Here is a 20144-nt window from a genome sequence, read left to right as displayed (position 1 = left end):
AATCTTTGGGAGGAGCCAACATGACGGAGAAGTAGGGGGACCCAAAGTTCCCTCATCCCTCAAACACGACAGTGTTGAGGCCAGAAGACTTGGAATTCCAGGAATCTGGGTTACCGAGTGACAGAAAAATCTCCAGGGGACCACGGGGACAAGTTGGCGGGCCATAGGTACCTGATTGCGAATTGGTGGTGTAGGAACGGAGGGGTGGGATCCCCTTCTGTGGAGAGACAAAAAGGAAGAGAAAGAGAGGCTGTGGAAGTGTAGGACTGTATTTGGACCAGAGAAAACCACAGACTGGGGAATGGAAAAAAAAAAAACAGAGAAAGAACCAATTTCTAACATGATCCAGGGTTGCGGACTTTCTCTGGACTGGGGCCTGCTTCCCTGTTGCAGTGCCTGGGAAGGAGGGGAGCCAGTCCTGGGCTCATTCATGAGCTCACAGGCGCAGTAAGAGAGAGTAATCCCCTTCTTTGAGAGCTGTGGGAAGAAGGCATATAGCCGCTCCAAGGACAAAAGACCCTGCAGACGCCACCCAGCCAGAGGCCCTTTGTCCGTGGGGCAGAGTGGCACTACCCGGGGCCCAGGGCACGTGGAGCAGGATCCTTTAAGACATCAGGGTTTGAATCCCAGCTGAGCATCCTGGGAGGCACGGGAGACTGTGGAGCAGAACAGAACCGGCCTGCTCCTGCCCGTGGCACTGTGAGGACAACCTGAACAGAGTGGTCTGGGACACCTGGTCTGGGGAGGGGAGGCTGGGGTGTTGCCGCTTTTCTCCCCATCACCAACGAGGTGGGGCTTCAGGCACCGGACGAGGGGCCCACAGTGGAGGCGGGACCTCCTACCTCTGGTAACTGCTTATCTACCAGAGCTAGATTGACATTGACCAAACCAGACAGCCCCTCCTCCAGGCCACCAGTTCCAAGGTATCAGTCCAGCAGTTTTGCATTTTCTGATTTGATTCTTGGTCAATTCTTATTTTATACACACACACACACTCATTATATTATATCATATCATATCATATCATATTATAAACATGTAATATAGTATTATAGAATATATATACATATATATGTATATATACCTATATATATTTTTTTCCTTCCTTTCCCTCCTCTTATTTCTTCCCTTTTCTAGTCTAGTTATTCTGGTTGTTGTTTTGTTTAAGCAGACATTTTTTTTTTTTTAATTTTTTTTTTCAACGTTTATTTATTTTTGGGACAGAGAGAGACAGAGCATGAATGGGGGAGGGGCAGAGAGAGAGGGAGACACAGAATCGGAAACAGGCTCCAGGCTCTGAGCCATCAGCCCAGAGCCCGACGCGGGGCTCGAGCTCACGGACCGCGAGATCATGACCTGGCTGAAGTCAGACGCTTAACCGACTGCGCCACCCAGGCGCCCCTAAGCAGACATTTTTAATCTATTCTTTTTACACTGCTTCTGTATCTCCTTCTTTATTTTCCTCTCTCTCTCTCTCTCTCTGGATTAAGCCATATAGCTTCTCTGATTCTCTGCCTGGTCAATTTTTTTTTTTCTTTTCTTTTGCCCTGCCCCTGTCCTTTCTCTCTTTGTATGGGGTAAGGCTTCTCTACCACCCCACCTTCTTAAAAAACTGAGATACCATCTCACAGTGGTCAGAGCGGCCAAAATGAACAACTCAGGGAACAACAAATGATGGTGAGGATGTAGAGAAATGGAAACGCTGTTGCACTGTTGGTGGGAATGCAAACTAGCGCAGCGCATTGTTCTCTGTATTTAAGAGTCTCCTATGGTTTGCCTCCCTCCCTCTCTGTTTAAAACTATTTCGTCCCCTTCTCTTCCCCCATGGTCTGTTCAGTTCCTCAAGTTCCACATATGAATAAAATCATATGGAGTTAATCATGCTAATTATAAAGTTCATTAGGAAGAAAGAAACACGCACCACTTTCTTACAGCAGACACAAAGATAAACTCAAAATTGGTGAAAGACCTCAATGTAAGACAGGAAGCCATCAACGTGCTCGAGGAGAAAGCAGGCAAAAACCTCTTTGACCTTGGCGGCAGCGGCTTCTTACTCAACACGTCTCAGGAGGCCAGGGAAACAAAAGCAAAAATGAACTATTGGGACCTCATCAAAATGAAACGCTTATTGGGTACTTATCGGGATGAACACTGGGTGTTGCTCATAGACTCAGCTTCTGGGCATGTAAAGCAGAATGTACACGACGGGGACAGAGGAAGGCCCATACAGGATAGTTCATCAACTGCAAGCCTGTTCAAATTCTATTCAGGTGATCAAATTCAGTGTCGAGGTCTGCATTAGGGTTCTGAAACTTCAGAAGGACTGCTTCTACTTCCACATGACTCAAATCCAGTTCAATTCAAAAGTTATTGAAGGGGCGCCTGGGTGGCCTAGTCGGTTGAGCGTCCGACTTCCGCTCGGGTCATGATCTCGTGGTCCATGCGTTCGAGCCCCGCGGCGGGCTCTGTGCTGACAGCTCAGAGCCTGGAGCCTGTTTCGGATTCTGTGTCTCCCTCTCTCTCTCTGCCCTTCCCCTGCTCATGTTCTCTCTCTCTCTCTCTCTCTCTCTCTCTGTCAAAAATAAATAAACATTAAAAAAATTCAAAAGTTATTGAATACCTGTCATAAACATCGCCTTATGTTGAAGTTTCTCCTTCCATGCTGGCCCCCAGCATTTCATCCTTTCCCCAGCCTCCAGGTCTCCTGCCTTTCTTCTCATCAGTGTGTTGCCCCCATAGGACACTGGGAGCCTGGAGTTCTACATGCCTTTCAGCTGCTTCCTATGACCTCTCCTGCAATAGGTCTGAAAAACAAACAGTCACATTCTCTTGGAATCCCACACAGATTTATGATTAGTGGCAGGCACATTTGAGGGCTCATTCCTGGCTATAATTGCTAATGCCCTCTTCTACCCTAACCGCAGGTAAACACTTGTTTTGCCTTCATCCCAAAGTGAACTTAGTCTTTACTTGTGTTTTGTGTTCTCCTCCAGTTATGTGTAGAGGTGGTCGTGGGGCTCTGCTGCGCTCAGATGAATCAGCTTTATCTTTCTTAGAATATGAGACTCTTAGGGCACCTGGGTGGCTCAGTCAGTCGGGCGTCCAACCCTTGATTTCAGCTCAGGTCATGATCTCACAATTCTTGAGATCAAGCCCCACATCAGGCTCAGCACTGCCAGCACAGAGCCTGCTTGGGATTCTCTCTCTCCTTCTCTCTCTCTGCCCCTCCCTGGCTCATTCTCTCCCTCACTCAAAATACATAAACTTAAGAAAAAAAAAAAAAAAGAATATGAGACTCTTAAGGGAAGCCAATATCAAGGCTTAACCAACATGCTTTCTAGGCAGAGCTCTTTCGGACCGTGTGGTCTCAGGATCCTTACAAAAGTGATTTTAGTTGTTCTATCAAAGGAATAGTGGTGCTCTTAATTATATGTTATATTTTGAAGCTTTCTATATTAATGAACAGGTACCGAAAACCTTGGTGATTTTAAACTTTAAATTTATTTCCTCTCTGTTAATAAATTATTGCTTTATGTAAAGAGCGTCAGAGAGATACTATTTTTTTTTCCTTTTCCAGGGTTAATAAGTTAGTCATAAGAGAGGCCTAAGTTTATGTCTTAAGGGTTACACTTTCAGAGGTTAGTGTTACAAGACGAAAAAAAAAAAAACAACAAAGTTGAGAAATTGAGTGCTATATTCTTTACAGGAAATCCCTGTAAAGGAAACAGGCTTACTCATTCTTTGAACTAAACCTGACCACAAACCTTATCTAGTCGAGGAGGTGGGTCAGAGGAGAGTTTCAGATGTTTCATCTTCAGTACATTTCCTTCCACTGATACAGGTAGTTAATTTGATTTTTCTCTGTGTGATCACGGATTTGGCAAAGACGATGGTCATTTGCAAACTAATAAAAGTTTTCTTTTGTCCTCCAGGTATAACTCATTATTTCCAAGCATGTGTCAGCCAAACGGCTGTTGCATGCTCTCCATGTTCTCTGGCTAGGAAGAAATAATAGTAGAATCTTTTGAAAATGGATATTATTTACACGTTCTTCGGATGCAAACGCCAGCAGTTACTGAAATAAGGACTTGAAGTTCCTTCCTCTTTTTTTCTGTCTTCAGCACAGAAAATAAGGTAAGAATTGGTACATTTTTTCCCACTAGATTTCCTAACCAGAAAACATAAGTTGAGAAAAGAACTTAAATAATTTTCAAAGTGAATTTCTCACACAATTCCTTTTCACGAGATTTTTAAATAACAGATTGCCATCTAAGAAAATTGAGATCTTCCTATCTATGGAGTCTTCACTTTATAAAAACATGATGGTTATGAAATATACCTATGTACCATGATTTGAGCATTTTGTGGGACAGGTTCAGAGTAAAAGGACTCAAGATGTTTGTCAAATTCTAATCCCTATCTTGGCTTGATCATAAGATCATAAGGTCAAGTGAGTGAGAGCAGGCACTACACGCTGGATTTTCTGTAATTCCCAGCCAATCAGGTATAAAGCTAACATGGACCATGTGAAAATCATAATAACATTAATTGAATTCAGCAGTTACTATTGTCCTAGACCATATCTCTCTGTGTACCTGTGTTCTCAGTGTAGAGTCACTGCTGATCCTGTGAGCAATTATAAAGTACTTTGTTTATCTTTGGCAGTAAGATTTTCCTTCCTAAAGCTCTGTTGACACTTACCTCCTCTAGCATTTTCCTCTCTTTCGCCTTATCTCATCAAAAACTTAGGCCAGCAAAAATTTTAGTTCATTGCCAGCCAAAGATAATTGAAGGTGTAGCTTTGACCAATGGAGGCGGAGGAATCTTCAACTTCTAACAAAAGAATTGTGGCTCTCAAAAAGCAGGTACGAGATGTTTTGGAGAAGAGACACGTCAGATACTTGAAGATGCCCTGTTGGCCTCCTGTCTTCTTCTGTGACAGGATAGCATGTAGTGATGGGATAGTCAGAGGCTTTGAGACCTCTGAATCTGGAAATATTAATCTGGAATAATATTCTTCTAATACTTACCAGATGTGTGATTATCATTAATATTGGGGACTTCTATTTCAAACAATGTGAGCTTTGGTGGTCCATCAGTGAAACGTGAAGGACAATCCCATCTGTGACCAGAAAATAAATGAGAGCAGTGCACTATATTCAGTGACACCTGTCCATGGTTTTAACTCCCATCAACAGAGACTCTACAGACTGTTTTAGATTAAGTTGTCCTTGCCCAATAAAGCATATACTATGCCTCTTGTGTGATTCCATATGATTCCATGTGAAAGTGTTTTGGTGATGGTGGAATGAGAGTCATCACATAGATGTTAAATAGTCTTCAAAAGCAGACATTGACAAGCCACACAGTGTGTTAACCCACATAAATGGGGTTTCCAGAATAGGCTTGTCTTTGTGTTGTTCAGTTGCCACCAGTGCTGACAACAGCTGTTATAACTCAGCCCGGATCCACCTCCCCAAGCTCTATTATTTCTTGAGCAGGGCTTCCCGAGGATGCTCCCTGGACCATAGCGATGGTCCTGACACTCGTTTGTAAGGTAGATTCCAATGTTCTCCTGGCGAATCTGATTTAATATGATTTGGAGAGTCCAGAAATCTGCATTTGTAATCAGTATTCCAGGTGACTCTTGAAATCAAGAAAATTTGAAAAACGATGTCCCAGAGAGAGCTGTAGCATGAAAAGAGCTCCCGGCAACCTGAAGTCCTAGACCAGCAGGTGAGTGCATCATGGAGAGAGCTTCTGTTGGCTCTGGTTGGGATGGAAATTTCTGAGGTCTGGAGACTGCTGGGTGTGGTAATCAATTTGCTATAGGCTTTGGATATTCAAACATGGAATCACAGAAATGTTAAAGCTGAAATGATATTAGAAATCATGTTCTCATGGTTCCCTAGCCAAGGAGCTTAAAAACAACACACATTTCCTATCTTAGACCCCAGAATTTCTGATTCTCTAGCTGTAAGGTGAAGGGACTACTGACACAGTCCAAATAATTCATTTTGCAGATAAGAAAACTGAAGTACAGAGAGACGCTAAGTATCTTAACTGGAGTCACACAGCAAGTTAATGGTCGGAAGTAGATTGATGTGCATTCGTTCTGACTCCTCTCCAAGTATTCTGTATTTATCTGGATGACAGAACTGATCGTGATTTATACACAAAGCTTTGTCCAAGGATTTGAAGATAAGATTTCTGAAGCAGGATCCCTGTTCTTAAGGAGCTCCCAGTCTAGTGGGAGAACACAGTATACGAAATAACAATTACAGTGTGGTGTGGATAACTTACCAACAAGGAGTTACTAAGGTCCTGTTGTTGGCCAGCCACTATTCCTGGAGAGAGCATGAAGGCTGGAAAAGACAGACTCAGTTCCCACTGGCATGGAGTTTTGATTCTAGTTGAGGGAGAACTTTTTTTTTTAAGTTTATTTATTTTGAGAGAGAGAAAGGGAGAGAGCATGCATGAGCGGGGAAGAGGCAGAGAGAGAGAGAGAGAGAAAGAGAGAGAGAGATCCCAAGAAGGCTCTGTGCTGTCAGCCCAGAGCCCAACACGGGGCTCAAATACTGAGCTGTGAGATCATGACCCAAGCCAAAGTCAAGAGTTGGACACTTAACTGATTGAACCACCCAGGTGCCCCGGAGAAGAAATTTTTAAAACAACATATTTTGAGACGGTAACGTGAACTAAGACAAATATAAAATGAGTAATAAAAGATGGTTGCTGGCCAGTACAGTGGTGAGGAAGGAGGGATGAGCTTATTATGCCAATGGCCAGAGAGGGTCTCTCTGGAGAAGAAATGCAAGATAAGACATGAGAGAGCCAAATCAAGTCCCACAGGGTTTTATAAATGGTGGCTGGGATGAATTCGGTGTCTCACATACAGTGGAGCTGGTGAAGTCTATAGCATGAAAAGGACATGCTCAGGTTTGCTTTTTAGGAAGATGTCTCTAGAAGTTGGAGATGGAGAGATTATTCTATGAGGCAAAGGGAAGAAAGGCGAAGGGGAGGCCACATCTTAAAAGGCAGTTGCTGATCTTGCCTTTTTCCTCGACCACAGTCTTTAGAAAAAGAGCCACCAATGGGGATAAACAAAGCAGTGACTCTAGTCCCTGTGCCTGGCTCCCTTCAAGGTGCTCCACCGTCTCATGAAGCCTCTTGCCCCCTGAGCACACTCTCTTCTCAGCAGGTCAGTGGCTAGGTGGAAACATCCTGTGCTCTGGTCCCCACCTGGGCAAACTGGTCTGAATGGACCTTACTGCTATGCATGGCCACGTGCCTCCTACCCAGTCCTGATTTCTCCATGGTTTGGGGGATTCTATCGCTTCCTAATTCCTCACTCTGACCTGCTAGCCTGCAAACTCATTCCCCTAAATGGCGTATACGCTCTGCCCTTGTCCACAAGCGCTCAAACACCACCTCTGGCTTCTCTGCGCATTGTGTGCAGCCTGTGGACTTCACGGCTTGTCCCCACCCCTCACATTCCTCCCACTACTTCTTTTTCTTGTCCTGCTCTCTGTCAACTCAGCCCTGGCCCCTGCCCAAGCTGATCTGATCTATTGGAGCCAAGGCCAGAGGACATTTCTCAGTCCATTTTTTGCCTACTCGGTAGCTTCTGACACTAACATCCCATCTTCCTTGCAGACTCTCTCTGTGCTTAGGATGAAGATGGTCTCTGTGTTCTGTTTCTTCTCTTCCTTTTTCGGCTTATTTCGTTTCATCCTTAGCCCTGACCCACCCTTGCCAGGCCGGTGTTTTTTAAGGAAATCTGTCTGCCCTTTCCTGGCAGCTTACAGATGCTCCTGGCTTGAATGCTTCCCCATGCTGCTGACCCCCAGAAGCATTTTTTAAGTTTAATTGTTTATTTTGAGGGGGGAAGGGGAAGAAAGAGAGAATCCCAAGCAGTTTCCACACAGTCAGGGAAGAGCCTGATGTGGGGCTTGAACTCATGAACCCTGAGATCTTGACCTGAGCCAAGGTGGGACGCTTAACCAACTTAGCCACCCAGGCACCCCACAGAAGCATTTCTGAGTCCTACCCAGCTGTCTCCGCAATGCTCCAACTGGATCCCCAAAGACAGCTCAAGCTCACTATTTCTGTTAGGGAAACAGTAATTATTGACAAAAAATTATAGATATTAAAATCACTTTCTCCTCCTGCATCTGAAGATGTTGGAGATAATAGCGTGTGTTCGTGTGTGTGTGTGTGTGTGTGTGTGTGTGTGTGTGTGTGTTGGAAACTGGTTGAAATGAAGAATTTTATAAGATGAGGAAAGTCAAGCATTTATTTATGAGAAAACATGGGAATACCTGGAAAGAAAGGTCCTGGGCAAGTTGGGGAGTGGAGGCAGTGGTTGCAGGAAGGGCAGCAAGGCAGGGAGGGGTGAGGAGAGGAACTTGGTTGGCTGGTTAGATGTTGAAAGAGAAAGAGATTGATTTTGTCAGCTTCCTAAAGAATATGGATATTGAGGGGAGACTTTTAAAGGGGCCAAGTGACAGTTCATGTAACCTTTCTTTCCTTTCTCTTCCTTCCTTCCTTCCTCTTTCTCCCTCTTTTCTTTCTTTCTTTCTTTCTTTCTTTCTTTCTTTCTTTCTTTCTGTCTTTTCTGTCTTTTCTTCCTTCCTTTTTACTTTTTCTTTTCTGTCATCACTGTATTTATTTCTGTAATGCATTCTTCTGTATTGCTTATTTGCATGTTTATGTTGACAAAGACACTCTTCTCTTTCTTTTTTAACTGTATATTTATTTTACACACAGAGAGAGAGAGAGAGAGAGAGAACATGAGCAGGGGGAGGGGCAGAGAGAGACAGAGGGAGACAGAATCTGAAGCAGGCTCTGCATTGTCAGCACAGAGCCCGACTTGGGACTCAAACTCGCTCGTGAACCGTGAGATCATGACCTGAGCTGAAGTTAGATGCTTAACTTACTAAGTCACATGGGCATCCTGACAAAGGGTCTTTTCTTGACCAAACTTTAGTCCAGCTCCTCTGAGACCTCTTCTCCACTAGGCCTCCACCCTGGCCCCAGTCATATGTTTGGTCTGCCCAGACCAGCCTTAGCAAAGCGTCCTGCTAAATCATCCTTCTACACTTGATAGTGATCAAAGTCCTCTACTCCCATCCTTGATATCTAAGCCCTTGATTCACCTTGAGCAAGAACTCCATTAGATCCATTTAGTAAGAATCTCTCTACCCTTGATGTCTCTTTAGTAACTTTCCATCCCCTGACCCCCTCACCTTGCTTTTTGACTATAAATTCTCCCTCGGCCTTGCTGTATTCTGAGTTGAGCTTGATTTCTATCCCCTATTGCAATAGTTTTGAATAAAAGTATTTCTTACTGTTTCAGTAAGTGTCAGTAAAATTTTTTTATTTAACATTGTTCTCACAAAAACATGTTTTTGATGTGAAATAAAAGTGTCAATGAAATTTAAAAAATAAAACAAAGAATTCAAAATGAAAAAACAACAACATTGTTTTTCACATTGTGACAGATCCTTGAGGACAGGGACTTTACTGTTTATTTTGTCCACCCCCTCTCCCAACTTTAAAGAGCCTAAGACCTTAGGCTCTTTGGGAGCCTAAAGTATGGGAGTGTCTTAGGGGGAATTCTTAGACAAAACTCAGGGATAAGTTTTCTTATACCTACCACCCCAAGAGTAACCCACAGAGTAATACAGAGTAATTTTTACATTAGTGATAATAGTTCAGGACTCTAAAAGGACAGATGAAAACAGTCATATTAAAAAATTTACTTTTATTTTCTGCTCAAAACAACATTAAACAACAATCAAATATTACACACACTATTCTGGTCTGAATGTGTTCTTCCCCAAATTCATATGTTGGCATTTTAACCTCTAAAGATGATATCACTAATAATGAGTATTAGGAGGTAGGGCCTTTGGAAGGTGCTTAGGTCATAAGGGTGGAGCCTTCATAAATAGGATTAGTGTTTTATTTTTTTTATTTTTTAAAAAAAAATTTTTAACGTTTATTTATTTTTGAGACAGAGACAGAGCATGAACGGGGGAGGGGCAGAGAGAGAGGGAGACACAGAATCTGAAGCAGCTCCAGGCTCTGAGCCATCAGCCCAGAGCCCGACGCAGGGCTCGAACTCACAGACTGCGAGATCGTGACCTGAGTTGAAGTCGGACGCTTAACCGACTGAGCCACCCAGGTGCCCCAGGATTAGTGTTTTATAAAAGAGACTCCAGAGAGATCACTAGCACCTTTTATCACCCGAGGACACCGTGAGAAGGCACTACGAACTAGGTAGAGGGCCTTCAGGATAATATGACCATGCTGGTGACCTGATCTTGGACTTCCCAGCCCCCAGAATTGTGAGCAATAGATTTCCATTGTTTATAAGCCACCCGCTATGTGGTATTCTATTATAGCAGCCCATTGGACTAAGACCCACACCCAATATCCTTATCTCACATCTCTTATAATTCATTTGAAAGTTGCAATGGCCACCCTATCAACAAGGGAGTTAAAAGTGCCATGAACGCAGGGCAGGGCCCTCATTCTCTCTTGACATGATCTGCTCCTTTACTTTTTCTATTTCAGAGGATTATTTTGTTTCCCACCCCACCTTTACTTTAACTTTTTTTTTTTATGTTTAGTACTGTTTTTTTTTTTTACTTTTAAATTAATTGTTTAAATAGAATTTATTGTCAAGTTAGCTAACATACAGCGTATACAAGTGTGCTCTTGGTTTCAGGAGTAGACTCCCATGATTCATCACTTACATACAACACCCAGTGCTCATCCCAACAAGTGCTGTCCTCAATGTCCATCACCCATTCCCCCCACCCCTTCAACCCCCCACCTTCACTTGTTAAAATTTATTTTTAACACTTATTTATGTTTGAGAAGAGAGAGACAGAGCAAGAGTGGGGGAGGGGCAGAGAGAGAGAGAGACACACACAGAATCTGAAACAGGCTCAAGGTTCCCAGCTGTCATCACAGAGCCTGATGCAGAGCTCGAACTCACAAGCTGTGAGATCATGACCTGAGCCGAAGTCGGACTCTTGCCTGAGCCACCCAGATGCCCCAACCCCCACTTTCACTTTAAAGAGCCTAAGACAGTATGGGAATGTTTTAGGACAAATTTTTAGGCAAAGTTCAGGAGAAAGTTTCCTTATTCTAACAACCCCAAGGAGTAATACACAGAGTAAGACAATAATATTGATACCCAGTGACCATTTTTCCTTTCTTATTTGGGGAGAAGAGAGTCTATTCTCTAACAGCTATTACAACTACTAATAAAAGCAAATAAAACAGACATGTGGACATTCTCAAATTTTATACATATGAGCTATAGTACAGGCTTCCTAACTGTGGAGAACCTGACATTTTCAATCAATTTGGGTCCCCTTTTCTGGAAAAGTTTCACTTAACTTTTTCCAAGATACTCATGGAAACATGCATGCTAGGTGATAACATGAAGGAGAAGAAGAAGAAGAAGAAGAAGAAAGAGGAGGATAAGAGGAGGAGGAGGAAGAAGAGGAAGAAGAGGGAGGGGAAAGGGAAAGGGAAGGGGGAGGGGGAGGGGCAGAAGGAGAATTCCATGAAGAAATGGCACCAAAAGAACACATGGTATGGTGCAGAGGTCCAAGTGGTTGCCATGAGTTTGAGACGCTGCTCTTCCTCCTTTAGATGTACAAGAAATGACACGTTCAACGAGCCTGCCACACACTATTGTGGGCACGGGAAGGCTCGCTTGGGTGTGACCTGCCCTTTCAAAGCTTCCTGTGTGACTTGCATTTTGATAACTGGTTCTGATTTCTCCTTTTCTCACCTCTTGACTTACAGAAATGAAGAGGGTTCTCAGGGAAGAGCTCTGAAACACAACGTACCACAGCCTGGCAAGGGAACAAATTCATTCAAGTGATGATAGGACCCAGGGAGAATGACGCTTTATTTGGGCTGGATATTTCTCTGGCTTGTCACAGGAGAGAGAACTAAAGGACTGAATATTTCAGGTAGGGATTTCACTTTTCATGTTAACACTGTGCGTCTTGTGGTCAAAGTATAAAGTGACAGATATTCTGATATATCAGCAACTTGACCTGTTAATACAGAGCATTTCCTTCTTATTGTTAAGACGGGTGCAGAGGGAGAGAAATGACTGGGGTGAACAGCTTTCAGCTTATACCACGCATCAGTGAGGAACCCAGTTACAATAGCTGGGTGTTCGGTGGGAGCAGCTGAAGACGAACGAGGGGTGGTTCAGCCTTCTTTAATAGGAAACTGCTATGGCTAGTGGCCCCTCAAGTTCATGAAGAGGGAGTTAGAACATGAACTTCTAAATGGAAACAGTGAAGAGGACAGACACACAAAAGAGCTTAATCCCTTGTTAAATCCAGCACTGTTTATAAATGTAAGTTAGAGTTTGATCTTTTCTTCCTTCAGTTTTGTTGAGATATAAGCGATATATAGCACTGCGTAAATTTAAGATATATAGCAAAATAACTTGACTTACATATATTGTGAAATGATTACCACAACAAGTTTAGTTAATACCCATGATCTCATATAGCTACCAAAAAAAGAAAAATAAATTTCCTTGTTTTTCAGTTGTAATGAGGACTCCCAAAATCCATTTTCTCCCCCTTCTTCTTCTTCTTCTTCTTCTTCTTCTTCTTCGAGAGCATGTGAGTGAGGGAGAGGGGGAAGAGACAGAGAGAGAGACAGAGAAGAGAAAGAGAGAGAGAGAGAGAGAGAGAGAGATACACACAGAGAGAGAATACCAAGCAGGCTCCACACGCAGCACAGAGCCCAACATGAGGCTTCATCCCACGATCGTGGGATCATGACCTGAACTGAATTCAAGAGTCAGACACTTAACCGACTGAGCCACCCAGGCGCCCCTCAGAATCCATTTTCTTAACAACTTTCAGACATACAGAAGTGTTAACTGTGGTCACTGTATTCCCACCACTCATGTATCTTATAACTGGAAGTTTGTACCTTCTGACCACCTCATCTAATTCCCCCACTCCTCACCCCAGCCTCAGGTAACCACAAATCTGATCTCTTTTTTTATGAGCTTGGTTTTTGTTTTGTTTCTGTTGTTAGTTTCCACGTATAAGTGACATCATATGATATTTGTCTCTCTGTCTGACTTCTTTCACTTAGCATAATGCTCTCAAGGTCCATCCATGTTGCTACAAATGGCAGGATTTCCTTCTTTTTTATGGCTGAATAATATTCTATTGTGTACGTGTGTGGGCACAACTTCTGTATCCATTCATTTGATGAACATTTAGGTTGTTTCCATATCTTGATGATCATGAATTATGCTGCTATGAACATAGGGGTGCAGAACATCTCAACAGAGCATTTCTATTTCCTTCAGATACATTTCCAATAAATGAAATTTCTGGGTCATATCATTGTTCTATTTTTTACTTTTTGAGGAACCTCCATACTGTTTTCCACAGTGGGTGTACCAATTTTTAATCCCAACAGTGCACAAGGGTCCCATTTTCTCCGTCTCCTCACCAGCATTTATCTCTTGTCTTTTCGTTGATAAGCCATCCTCCCAGGTGTGAGATGATATTTCATTGTGATAGTGATTGTTATGTCAAGACCATTCCCCTGATGATTAGTGATGTTGAACAGCCTTTCATGTACCTGTTGGCTAATTGTATATGTTCTTTGGAAAACGCTTATTCAGATTCATTGCCCATTTTTAAGTGGCTTATTTGGGTGTTTATTGTTTGTTTGTTTGTTTTTGTTGGTTTTGCTTTTGAGTTGTATGCATTCTTTATGCATTTTAGATGTTAATCAGATATATCTTATTAAACATAGTGTTTGCAAATATTTTTTCCACTTCATAGGTTGTCTTTTCATTTTTTTGGTCATTTCTTTTGCTGTGCAGAAGCTTTTTAGTTTGATGTAGTTCTACTTGTTTATTTTTTATTCTGTTACTTGTGCTTTAGAGGTCATATCCAAAAAGATCATTGCCAAGGGAGAGTTTCATCTTCTAATGAATCTCTTTGTTGTTTTGTTCCTTGTGGTTTTCAGATTGCATCACGAAAAAACTTCTTTGGGAATATTCTTCAGGGAGTGAGAAGTTTGTCTTATTTTGTGACTTAACAGAGTCACAGAAATCCCATTTTCACCACAGAAGTCAACTCTCACCAACCCAAGCCCCTGAAAACTTGCCCTGCAGTGGTAGTAAGGATCTAGCTGATGTCCAGTGGTACTTTCAACCTCAAAATGGAAATCCATTAGGGGAAATAACTAACAACTATCATCACATCATCCAGGACAAGAGCATCCTACACTTTTCGACCACAGGAATGCATAATGCTGGGTCGTATATCTGTAGACCCAGGATTCGGTATGTCCCGCATGCATTCTTTTCTTTTTTTTTTTTTAATTTTTTTTTCAACGTTTATTTACTTTTGGGACAGAGAGAGACAGAGCATGAACGGGGGAGGGGCAGAGAGAGAGGGAGACACAGAATCGGAAACAGGCTCCAGGCTCTGAGCCATCAGCCCAGAGCCTGACGCGGGGCTCGAACTCACGGACCGCGAGATCGTGACCTGGCTGAAGTCGGATGCTTAACCGACTGCGCCATCCAGGCACCCCTCCCGCATGCATTCTTATGAGAAAACGTTCCAAAATCTTATATTACCTGGATATAACCTCTACGTTCACAAGACCTTGTTAACTCTCCTAGGAGCCCTCAGGGTGAGGCCTGTTGTGTCAAGACCATCTTAGAAGTTAAGCCTAAGACCAATGTATCATGTGTACCAAATAACTTCGTATCACACGAGCAACAACTTCTTATTGGCAGCACTGCCTATATTAATTGCCCCAGCTTCCACTGCCAAAGTGATGCCCCAAGTTCAGAGGTGACCTGGTACAAGGTAAGAGCGACCCCTCCAAAACCGATGTGAGAATATGGTTTTCACGGGAACATCTCCAGAGGTACTTTATGGAAACGTGGGTTTGAGAACCTGAGGTCTAGAGCTTTGTGAATACGGACCTTGTGCCTACAGAGAAGGCCTGGGTCCCTAAAGTGGTCTTTCTCCTAGGTAGCCAGAGTCTGATATTATCATCGTAAGAACCGTCTTTTTGATCAGTGCCAGAAAAATTTCTAGAATACCAGTGTATTACACATGAGGTGAGACATAACCTTAGGGCCATCTGCCAATACAGAAGGCCAAGTGGGTTCATTTGTACTGTCTTTGGAAAGCAGTGGGCATTCCTCGAGGGAAGGGAGACCCCAACAAGTGAATCCTGGAGGGTTTCTGAATGAAATCGCAGACTGGAACACTTTCCAAAGAGAGCATATCCGAGAGGGCAGTTACAGCAAACACAGGAGGCCGGGGTAACAAGTGTCTTGCGCAGGTGAGATGGGGGTGGGGGTGGGGAGTGCAATGTGAGGATGAAGAGGGAGGAGGGGGAAGGAAGAGGCAAGTTTCCTAATCATTTCGGGTTATGAACCACATGTGAGTAAGCTTCATAACAAAAACACTTCACATTATCATTACATCTTACAGTTTTTCCAAGTGCTAACAGATATATAAATGCTGCATAGGTGTCTCCTTCTTGTTGGAAGTCCAATACTTTGCCTTCAAACATCCTGCAAAGCTTTAAATTAGACGTCAAAATACATCTGTTAGTATAAAAATATCGTTTTAAATCCCAGTGATCAGTCAAGAAAGTGGCTCATGTTTACCTGGTGGCTCTATGCGTTCCAAGGCTCAGCAATCAGGGTCATGGCGGCACAGGTACCATGGTGTCAGAAGACATTTCATCACTTGATTCTCCGGCGACTTGGTGACGATGGGTAGACAGGTGTTACCGTGTCCACTGGGGAAATAAGTACACAAGGAGGAAAAGTGGTGTGCTCTAGGTCTCACATTTGTATTTTGAAGGGACAATGAAAATATGCCGGCCTCAGTAAAATCATAATTTTAAGAAACACCTTAATTTCATCATCTCTAAAATGAGGTTAGCCAGGAGAGACCACGGTTCTGCTTATTCTTTTCAGTTCTCTTCAGAATAAAACTTCCCGTGGTTCAAAAGTATTTGCGACCCAGGAAGACAAATCTGACTATGGCAAGGTGGGCTTGTTCCTAGGCCAGTAAAGAAGGCTTACCCCTAGTTATTTCAGATGAAATTGCATTTGAATTTTCAATGATTAGTACCCCTGAAATGAAAGCTCTTTTCACTTTCAGGTAAACATAAGCCACACAGTAGTTGCTAGCTTTCTGCATATATTGTACTTGTAAACGAAACCCGAAAGGCATATGGCATTCCCAGAAAGAAGCTTCATTTCCCTTCTCCCGGATCTTGACAGCAAATTTCAGGGTGTGTTCGGTGGTGAATAGGCATCCGCCAAAAAGTGGGCCAGCAATGGCGCTCCTTAAAATTGTACTTTCTGATGCAAATTTGGGTAGGTTATCATTCAAGTCATGTTTCCTAATTGCACGCGTGCACGCACGTTACATATGCACATACGCACACACGTACCTACACTGGCACGCGCACACACACGCAGTAACCTGAAAAGTCACAGACCTCACAGAAGGAGTGTATCACTAGAACTGGTGACATTAGACAGCAAATAATACGCAATGCTCCTTTTCTTCATGCTAAGTCCCAGGGGCTCATGTGGTGGGCAGGTCATACTTAAGCCATCTCAGAATAGATGACAGATGCTAAACACTGGCTGAACAGAGGAGAGCATGGCATTATTGAATTCAGACGAAACTCCTGATCAGGGATGCACCTGCCAGATGCATATCCAACAGGGTGGAGGCTCTAGGAGCTTTCAAAATATGTTTAATAGACACATCAAAAAATTTAGGCTTGGAGATTCCTCACTGAAATGTTAAGTGACCAGGAAGTCAGGATTAAAGTGAATTATCTGGTATTTATTCAAAGAACATTTCCTCTGCATTTTGCTAACTTCTAAAAATACGATAAAAAAATGGCCTCAACAGACTTTATCGGAAATAAATGACAATGACATTGAACGAGAAGGCATTTTTTGCTCTCCAGCTAAGGAAATCTGTGACGTGGGAGAAATTATATAACAGGGCGTTGGGAGAGGTCTTTCTGCACTGGCACCGAGATACAGGTGTCAGTGACACCACTGGGGGCCTCTTGTCAGTTAGACTTGTGCCCTGAGTACCCTTTCCATTGGTGGTTTAAGACAATCTCCCTCATACGCCACATTCACTCGCCACAATGATGACGTGGCTGCTGCGTCGTCTCTGGCCGGGCATTTAATGGAATGTGCGCACGCAGACCGGCCACTTCTCCTTTCCATTTCCTTTTGGCCTAGTTTTCTTGTAGTCACTAGTGCTGCCTGGCATTCTGAGAACTGGTGAGTATTTGAGACTGGCTGAACCCAAGATCGATGTGATTCCCAATAGGAAAGAAGTAAACATCATTTCGCTTTGATTTTTGGAAAGTATCTTCAAGGTCCCTACAGTGGCCCCTTTTGTTGTTCTCGCTATGGTATTTCAGAATGCTCAAAATCCTGCACAACTTCCTAACATCTGTTCAGTGCTATAACCCCCATGTGGCCTAACCCATAGTGAAAACAGAGGCTACTTTCTTCCTTATTTTGAATAGTGTATCAATGTGGTCCGGATGGCATTAGCCTTGGGACAGCTCCATTATGTGGTTGATTCATTCTTAGTTGGCAGGTAAGCAGTTTTTTGTGTTTTTTTTTTGTTGTTATTGCTGGCGTTGTTTTCTCACAAGCACTGCGATCAGGCCAATGCAATTTTGTGCTGGGTGGAATTTGCAACTCGTCTTCATGATTTCACATTTATTGCTGTTAAATTCAAATTTGTTGGTTTTAGCAGCATATCAAGAGGGTGGAATTCTGAGTTTGAAATCCACCATACTAACCATCCCTCCCAGATTTGCGTGACTTGTAGATGAGAGGCAGGCATGATAGGTCTTAGCAAAAATATTGAAAAGACTGGCACTGAACAGCCCGTCGACTCAGCTATTGATTCTAGCACGATCCTTTTAGTTATACGTGGTCCCTTAATCCACAACTTGGGAGGTATTACTACTCAACTAACTGAAAAAAGGCACCTAAATGTTGACTCATTCAGCCCATGTGTATACATTTTATTTAACAAAGACACCGTCAAAGTATTTTCCAAATGAGTCAGTCACCACAGTGGAGACAGAACATCGACTGTAGTCCTGTATTCCTCTGAGGCTCTGGTCTATTCATTCTATCGTGGAAGGAAATGATCAGACAGCATGCCGTGGCCTGAATGTTGACAGTGAGTGCGAGCTGGCTGTTAAACAACGTTTCCTTTTTAAGGGTTCATAGGCATCTGTTCAAATAACCCATTCAAGATTTCCAATTAAGAGGTAAGCACTAGTACAAAATTTATGTCTGAGTAGAATGTTATCAGTTGATGACTGGGGCAAGAGACCGGGAAGCTGCAAGAACAGGCACATGGGCAATGGAAAACAGAAACACGAGGGGCACATTCTGTGAATGGTGAGTGGCTCAGCATGGTGGGAGCAGAGAGTTCCCGAGAGGTGTAGTTAGGGTTAGAGCTGGAAACAGAGGCTGTAGGTTGGTTATGTGGTATGGTTATTGGGGGGTTCCTGTTGGTGTGATTGAACTTCGTAAGGGTGAATCCTGATCTAGGGAACTAGCAGTGGGAACAGAAAGAAGGTGGTGGGTGCCAGTGATATCTTCAGAATTAAATACAAGATTAAATATTTAGGGAAACGTGAAAGAGATGACTCATATGTTGGGTCTTTCTGGCTCAAATATACTCACAGCATTTAGGAAGTTGACCAAATAGAAGTAAATTCAATGAGGGGTGAGAAGAGGTCACAGACACAGATCTGGACATAATGAATCCTTAAAACAGATGTGAAAACGTCAAGTCCATCAGGGAGGATAGGGCTGAAGATGTACATGCCGAGAGTCCTCCCAGACTAGGTAGTGAAAGCTCCAGTAGGAGCTTGACTGTGTCACCCAACTCCAAGCAGCACCATATGCATAGTACTCCCTGGAGTGGCTGCACTGTCCAGTAGTATTAGAGCTTGGTGATATTAGAGGGTAATATTACAAGAACAGTCCTACTAGAATACATTTCCTTTGTTTTTCTGGCTTCACACATACCTTTAAAAGTTCTATTTTCATGTGTTCCTCTTTTCTGCATGCCTCAGTTCTGTCTCGGACTTACTGACCCAATTCATACAGGTTCACGCTGGAGATGCTTCTCCTTCCATATTTTGTTCAAGACTGTTTCACGGCTGAGCAAAACAGGCCTATTAGCACCCCCCTTTTCTGTTGGAATCATTTGTGATCGTCTTACCAGAATGGGTCTCCCATCATTCTTGACATAAATTGCCTCTCCCTTATCTGTTTTCTTTGATGTTTCCTTTTAGTTCCATCTTATTAAGTTTTTTTTTAAGTTTATTTATTTATTTTGAGAGAGAGAAGAGTACATGTGAGGGAGGGACAGAGAGAGAGAGAGAGAGAGAGAGAGAGAGAGAATCCCAAGCAGCCTCCGCACTGACATCACGGAGCCCAGTGCGGGGCTCGAACTCACAAACCATGAGATCACGACCTGAGCCGAAATCAAGAGTCGGACGCTTAACTGACTGAGCCACCCAGGCGCCCCATTTGTTAAGCCTTAATAATACATATGAAGCCATACTTTTCTTTTTATGGAAAAAAAAATCAGGTTGACTTTGTTTTGACCCATCCTCCCTGCAGCTTAGCTGAGGTCTTGGTCACGACTGCATCTTCTCCCCATTACTTTCTCATGGGACTCATGAAACACCTCCACTCCAATTTCTGCTCTTTGTATGTATGTTGTCTAGGGTTTTAGCTCTGAATTTTACCCCATGCTCTGAAAAGGGGTTCTTGACCCCTGAGATCAGCTGATAGATATTTAACCTTATCTGCCCCATTTCTTCGCTTCCTTTTACTTACTGCAGCCTGCAGCTGCCCCTCTCTGATCAGTTCTGACCCCCCACCTTGGTCTCCCTGCCAGTCTACTGGAAGTTCCTTCTTGGGCCACAGGAACCACACCAGAGACTTGGAGTGGGGAAACCCTGCTCCTACCAGTCAGCAGGGAAACGGAAGGGAAACTCCTCAATGAGAACAT

General features: G+C 43.2%; 1 protein-coding gene across 2 annotated transcripts in view; it reads left to right on the top strand.

The window, feature by feature from the left end:
* The first annotated feature begins 3856 nt into the window (after positions 1-3856).
* The window catches only part of IL18RAP (interleukin 18 receptor accessory protein), a 33366-nt gene continuing 17078 nt past the window's right edge, over positions 3857-20144 (top strand). The window contains exons 1-5 of one of the 2 annotated variants that reach the window (XM_019826970.3): positions 3857-4134; positions 5641-5736; positions 11830-11999; positions 14047-14365; positions 14708-14897. In XM_019826970.3, coding sequence (XP_019682529.2) covers positions 11927-11999; positions 14047-14365; positions 14708-14897 — 582 coding nt within the window. In that variant the 5' untranslated portion in view covers positions 3857-4134; positions 5641-5736; positions 11830-11926. The remainder of the gene's footprint in view (positions 4135-5640; positions 5737-11829; positions 12000-14046; positions 14366-14707; positions 14898-20144) is intronic. The other variant, XM_003983898.6, reaches the window with a different exon arrangement.

The sequence above is a fragment of the Felis catus genome, chromosome A3 (genome assembly GCF_018350175.1).
Source record: "Felis catus isolate Fca126 chromosome A3, F.catus_Fca126_mat1.0, whole genome shotgun sequence".
Lineage (NCBI taxonomy): Eukaryota > Metazoa > Chordata > Mammalia > Carnivora > Felidae > Felis > Felis catus.
This window is presented reverse-complemented; position numbering and strand designations above follow the sequence as displayed.